We start from the raw sequence: 7,259 nt of genomic DNA on the forward strand, positions 1-7,259 counted from the left end.
CCCTTTCTCCTGCTCTTCCGGCCTGCTACTCTGGGTGTCCCTGAATTGTCTCTCCTCACCTGTAACCCTGGGGCTGACTCCCCTCTAGGAAAGAATATATATCAGCACATTTGCCATATACTGTTTTTTGTCATTTTTCTTGGTCATGAAACAAAGAAGGCCAGTATTTTTTAAATATATATTCATTAATTCAATAAATACTTATTTCAAACTCACATTGCTGAAGAGTTGATTCCGACTCATAGCAACCTGTCCTTGCATTTTTAAGGTGGCATCTCTATGGTCTTCCTTCTGCAGCTCAAATATTCTAGGAGTAGACTACAGGCTGATAATTCAGAAATAATTAAACATACTCTTAATAAACACAAATAAGTCAGCAGAAAAGAGAGAGAAACAACTTGAGAAGTGTTCGATGGATGGAAAAAGCACATGGAGAAGGATGTGGCAAAATTTTCATGAGAAGTTGAGGAAGGCCTGATAGCAGAGAAACCTAAAGTGGAGTCTAGAAGAAAGATCTAGAGAACTGAAAAGCATGAGACGACGTTGGGGTAAAGGGAGCAGTAGGTGTAAGATACAATCTAGGAAGGACTAAGAAGAATAAATGTCCATAGATTACAAAAGATCACAGTGTATATGAGAAGAAGGTTTGCTGGTCAATGGAATGGATATGAAGTGAGAAGGACTACATTGTGAAGGGCCTTGTATGTCATTTTAATAGAGTTTGAGCTTTGTCCTGAAGACAGTGTGGACCACTGAAAGATTTTAGCCGGTAAGTGGTAGGATCAATTCTGTGTTTCAGAAATAGAATTCTGAGGCAGTTTGGTATTACAGTAGATCCTCCAATACTCATTGCTGTTTGGGTTTGGGAAAAACGTGGTCCTTGTTCTGTGACTTGGTTGGAGGGCCTTTGTTTGTAATCTAGCCTCATAGAGAATATGCCGAAATCACTGGGTGTGCAGATGGTGTTGGCCCTGCGCATGTTTTCCATTGTCCTCTCACTAGTAATACCACCCTTCATCATGCTTCTTAGACTCAGAGGACATATATGGTTGAACTCAGGCAACCCTTTTTATCTATATAGACTTTTATATCTCACAAGATATTCTTAAATACACTGTAGTTGTTAGCTGCTGCCAAGTTGGCTCTGACTCATGGCAACCTTACGTATAACAAGATCAAAACGCTGCCTGGGCCCTGCACCATCTTCCAGTACTATATCAGATAATGTTCATTGGGTAATATAATATCCACAACAACCCTGACTGATGGGAATTATTATTCTCACTTTACAGATTAAGAAACTGAGTCTCAAATAAGGGATATGACTATTCACACACCAGTAAGTAGCAAAATTGGGACCCAACCATATATATTTGGCTCTGAGTCCAGAGTTCCTTCCACTGTACTGTGTATTCACTGATCCATTACTCTCTCTCCAGAGCATCTGATGAAAGTCAGAGAGAAGCTAACACACAGGAGAGTTCACAGATATGAAATCCTTCTACGCCTTCTTGATTTCCTTTAGAGCCAGTCTTTGTTTAAACCATACCTAAAAACAGGCCCTATATATCTGTTGATGCCAATGACAGCTCTAGGTTTGTTGGACACACACATTCTGAGCTCATTCTCCCCCTGCAGCTGGAGAGGACTTCACCTCTGTGGTCTCAGAAATCATGATGTACATCCTCCTGGTCTTCCTCACTTTGTGGCTGCTCATTGAGATGGTATATTGCTACAGGAAGGTCTCAAAGGCTGAAGAGGCAGCCCAAGAAAATGTGTAAGTCCAAACATGTCAAAGTAATAATGATAGCTAACATCTTCAGAGTGTTTGTGGTTACAGATGAGGTGCTAAGCAATTTATATATATCCTCCACCTTCTGCCTTACAACACATATGAGATAAGCACATTATTTACCCATTTTAGAGATGAGAAAACATCTGGGTGAGTTTTCCCAAGGACATCAAAAGAGACAAAACAAGGTTTAAATTCAAAAGTGGTGACTCTTGGCCTATACTCTTAACCACTAAACTAAAGCCTATTTAGCTGCCACCACATATTATGAAATTAGCATTGTTATAACCATGTTATAGATATAAAAACAGGCTCAGAGAGGCTAACTGGCTAACCTGAAGCCACACAGATAGTGAGAACAGATGCTGGAATTTGAACCCAGACCTCTCAAAGTCCGTGCTCTATCACACTCAACTGTTTGAGTTGAACTCCAGCTGTTGAGTAGAACTCCATGGAGCTCACCAGCCTATCTGGGCACTTCCCTTTTTTAACAAAGGAACTCCAAGCAACATGTTCTTCCTCCATAGCCTAAAAACCAAAAACTAAACTCACTGCCATTGTGTCAATTCCAACTCATAGTGATCCCCTTAGATTTCTCTGGAGGTAAATTTTTATGGAAGTAGATTTGCCAGTCTTCCTTCCACACCTCCATAGCCAAGCAGGAATTGAATACCTAGAGTAGGACCTACCACCCTCCATTGTCCAGCCTGCAGCTTGGCCATTTTTGCCCTCAGGAGTGGCCAATAGGAGTGAGCACATGTAAGAAAGGATGGGGTCTAAAGGTCTAAGAGACTATGCTGGGCCTGTTATCTGGGGAGAGGGAAGGTAGAAAAGAATCCCCCACAGATTTACAGTGCTGGCCACATAGCCAAGGAGATAACCTAAAATCCCTAGGCTATTATAACCTAGAATTGTTTGACAAAGTAAATACCATTTTTGCCCCTGGAAGTGAAAAATTAAAACTGATCAGGTATGACAGTAGAAGGAATGGCTATGCTGGGGAAGACTGCCATTCCTGGTGACCTAGGTGCTTGTGTTTTAGTGCTCCTGCTTGGACAGGAAGTAACCATAGTTGGACAGGAAGTGCCCAAACTTGGACAGGAAGTGCTTACACTTAGGACTATACATGGAACAGAATTGAGCCTGAGGCCCCCAACAGAACCAGGATCCTTAGAGAGTTACAATTCAGACAAAAATAGACCAGAAAACAATCAGCCCACTGGCCCAAGAGAAGCCAAGGAAGCTTACCCATTTTAGTCTGGCTCCAAGTAGAAAAATAAAAGTTTCTTGAGAATTAGTAACCACAAGTCTGCTCTCACAATGTTGAGGACTTAAATTTATACATCCCACATGATACAGGAACTCCCAAACTGGGAAATTCACTAAAAATGAATCCTCTGCCAGTGATAACCATGACAACTTTGTTGAAGCAAATGAACCATTGTGACAGGACCCACCAGCAACTGAGGCTTAACAGGATTCCCCCAGATAAAGCACTGATTAAAGTGATTGCACAGCCCAACCTAAATTTAAAAGACATAGCAGAAAACAATCTGGCATGAGCAAGAGTGTAACAAATGGCAGTATTAAATCGCAGGAACTTCAGAAACAAGAAGAACCTGATAGAGTATAAAAAAAAGTGTGTTTAAAATTGTTAAAGCAATAACAAGAAATAAAGAAAAGGCATATTGAATAGGAAACAAAAATCTGAAAATGAAAAATACAGTCAATAAAGTTAAAAACTCAATGGATTGGTTCAACAGAAAATCAGATACACATAAACAGAAGATAAATTGAGTATGTTAAATACTGTGAAGCACAAAGAAAGAGATGGAATAATACAAAGAAATAAGGAAAAAATGAGAAGCTCTAATAAAATAGAACTGAGAGAATAAACATTAAGTCAGAAGACCTTTCTTCTGAGGTGCCTGTGGGTGGGTTCAAACCACCAACTTTTCAGTGGTTATCATTTGCACCATGTTCTGGTTACCTAGTGCTGCTCTGATGAGAAATATACCACAAATGGGATGGCCTTAACAAACAGGAGTTTATTCTTACAATTTGGAGGTTTTAAGTCCAAGTTCAAAGTGCCAAGCTCTAGGGGCTGGGTGAAAGCCCCTCAACCTTGGGGTCCAGCTCTGCTTCCTGCTCCCAGCCCACTGGAGCTAGAGGCGTTTCTTCACTCAGACAGCTATAGGTTGCTGAGGCTGAGAAGCCCCAAGGTTGACAAGTAAAAAGGCACAGTCTCGATGTTACCAAACCACATGGGAGGCCATTAACTTAAGTCCATTGTAAGTCCCAAGGTCCACAGAGCATAGCAGGCTGCTGAGCAATGACACGGCTACATGCAGGGTCCAAGCGTGCCACAGGCTAGAGACCATTCCCAAAGCTTCTCCTTATATACAGGAAGCAGACCACATACCCAAAGGCAGCTACTCAGCTGCTCCCAGTAGCTTCCATCATGGAGTTGATTGCCAGTCTTATCATGGGGAATACTACATCCAGATGCCCAGCCACTCAACGAGGCCTAGCCAAGTTGACCTACAAACATAACCATCACACACCACTAAGGGACTACTGAGAAAATGGAAGAGAAATAATATCCAGAGATACAGTGGCTGAGGAAAGACATGACTCTTCACATTCAAGGAGTACAACATTTCTTGAGCAGATAAAGACAAATAAATACACACTAAACACCAACTCTCTTAAGCTGATGAATACTAGCTATTATGATAACCCACAGCACATGTCATCTTTATTGTTGAAACTTTAGAAGAATTTCCTGTAATGTTAGAAACTTGACAAAGATGCCACTTCTCCTTGCTTCTATTGGATTAGAGATCTTGAGGCATAGTGGTTTAGGCATTTGGCTGCTATTCACAAGATTGACAGTTCAAATCCACCAGGAGGAGATCAGCAGGACTTTCTTCTGAGGGCCTCTGGGCAGATCTGAACCTCTAACGTTTCAGTTAGCAGCTGAGTGCATTAACTTTGTACCACCCAAGGTAGGGTTTGAATATTTCTTACAGAGCTAACAAAGTAAAGACTTTGTGATCCTGTTATAGGCATAAAATATAGGCCCATGGAACAAAACAGAATGCTCCAAAATAGATTCATGCATATATTAAAAACATAACGTGGCAGATTCGGCTTTACAACCATTGAAGGCAGAATGAAGAATAAATAAGTGAAATTAGAGTCATCATCTCTCACAATAAACAAAAATACTGATTTAAAGACAAAATGAAATGCAAAACTTCAAAATTCTTTTAAGAGAATATAAGAAAATATCCTTATTACCTTCAAATAGAGAGGATTTCTTAAAATACAAGAGGCTTAAATCAAGAAGGAAAAAAATATAATCATTTTTATTATATGACAACTCATTTGTTCATTACAAGACTCCATAAGCAAAGTTTAGAGAGAAACTGCAAACTTGGAGGAGACATTTTCAAGACATAAAGCCATAAAAAAGAAGAGAAAAAGATATCCTAAAAGAGAAAACTGGAAAAGCAAAGAAACAGTCATATTATGAAATTAGAAACCCAAATAGCCTATAAATATACAAAAATTTAACCAATAACCAGGGAAATGAAACAGAAAGCAACTGTAAAATATAATTTACACTCATTAGCTTAGCCAGAATTTTAATTTAACAATACTAAGTCCTGAAGACAATGTAGATAAATGAAAAGACTCATCCACTGCTGGTGGGAGTGTTCGTATACAACTATGAAAAGAACTCCATTGTTCTAATCTGCTGAAAGGGGCTATTCTTGTTGTCCCTTGGGGAGCAGAGGCAGAAGGAAGTGCAGGACTGTTCTGTGGGTACCCCTGATCCTATCCCCTTATATCCCCACCACTGGGTACTAAAGCACTTATCCTTTCCCCCCGTATGTCCTCCTACAGGTCTGACTACCTTGCTATCCCATCAGAAAACAAAGAGAACTCTGCAGTGCCCGTGGAAGAATAGAAGAGAGAGGATGTGGCTTGAGGTGAAGTAGAGGGACTTGGGGAGGGAGAGATGGATAAGGGTGGAAGGATGTACAGAGTGGCTCTGTCACCCACAACTGAAGTGGCTTTAAGTTTGGACCCTTAGGTCAATTTCTGCCCTACCCAGGGTCCCCCACCCTCACAGTACTTCTTTAAGTTGATGCCCAAGTCACAAAGCCCTGTGTGATATCAGGTCCTTCAGAAGGAGGGTTGCTTTGGCTAAGTGTTGGGGCAACCTGAAATCATTAGCCATGATGTTAAAGACACAGTAAATACCCACTCCCTCCTTTGTAAAGATTGTGGATTTGGTCAAAGAGTCTTTGGACAGGGCTGAGCATTCTCAGTGAGTTGTTTTATCATTGGTAGGTGCCTGAACACTGAGGGACTGGATATCCCAAGTTCAGTGATGTCAACAGCATCAGGCGGGTGCCCTAGGGGCCACATCACTTCCCTTCATGTATCTATCCCTCTATCCATTCGTCCATCCAGCCACTGATCACTGAACTTTCATCTCTGACATCCTAAGTCCATCAGAATTCTACACACCATAAGACTTGGCCAGAAGAACTGAGAAGCCAACATTTCCACATGGGCTCAGTCTCATCCTGCCCTACCTTTCAAGAAAGCAGCTCCCATGACAGCTGGACTTCTCTGTGTTCCAAATGACTTTGTATAAGTGTGGGAAGTAGCACCTCTCTCTCTTCTTACCTGGCTGGAACTGGCTCACTCTCATTGCTGCAAGAGAATGGATGTCTCATTGGAAGGGAAGCAGGCGTGATTAGTTCAGGTCATGGCAAAAGTCACAAACTGCTTTTCTTTGAAGTCATTTATTTTTCCCAAGTTCCTGCCCCATATGGCTAGGTTACAAGAACAAAGCATGTTCCTCTAGGTTCTCCAGTTTTAGAAAGATAATGAAGCATGATTTAAAATGATCTCTAAAGCCTAGTACCCCAGGGTTGGATGCAAGAGTTAGGGGACTTGGGAACCTCTGACAACAATTTACATGGCTCTTATGAGTCATACATGTTTCCGATCCTGTTGGGATAATATATGCATGTTCTTCCCAGGAGCACACTACCATGAGATAGCTGGGAGGTATTTTTTTCCTGTGGACACTGTGACTGAATTTCCTAAATTCTTCCTTCAAACTTTCTGTGGGTCAGTATTATTCCTCATTTTACAGGAGGCAACTGAGACACAGGACTCAACTGAATGAGTGATTTCAGAGGATGAACTGGAGCAGATGAGATGGTTTTTTAGTCTTGCAAAATTTTGAAATGGAGTTTGACTATGACCATGATCTTTCACAAGCAGTCTGAGATGGATTGCTCAGCTGAGGCTAACTCTGACAGGTCCAGATGACTGGCCAAAAACATGCAGAGAAGGATATGAGGTAGGACCTACCTTTGCGAAAAGACCTGTGAAGCTGGAATATTCTCTAGATTTCATGAGAATGATATATTAACTAAGA

General features: G+C 41.1%; 1 protein-coding gene across 1 annotated transcript in view; it reads left to right on the plus strand.

The window, feature by feature from the left end:
- The window catches only part of SCN3B (sodium voltage-gated channel beta subunit 3), a 24,268-nt gene extending 18,500 nt beyond the window's left edge, over positions 1-5,768 (plus strand). Inside the window, exons 4-5 of the mRNA XM_007949939.1 lie at positions 1,639-1,777; positions 5,705-5,768. Of these exons, the coding sequence (XP_007948130.1) occupies positions 1,639-1,777; positions 5,705-5,768 (203 nt within the window). The remainder of the gene's footprint in view (positions 1-1,638; positions 1,778-5,704) is intronic.
- Positions 5,769-7,259: the final 1,491 nt, after the last annotated feature.

Source organism: Orycteropus afer, unplaced genomic scaffold (assembly GCF_000298275.1).
Source record: "Orycteropus afer afer isolate SDZICR_OR568_19922 unplaced genomic scaffold, OryAfe1.0 scaffold00258, whole genome shotgun sequence".
Classification (NCBI taxonomy): Eukaryota; Metazoa; Chordata; class Mammalia; order Tubulidentata; family Orycteropodidae; genus Orycteropus; species Orycteropus afer.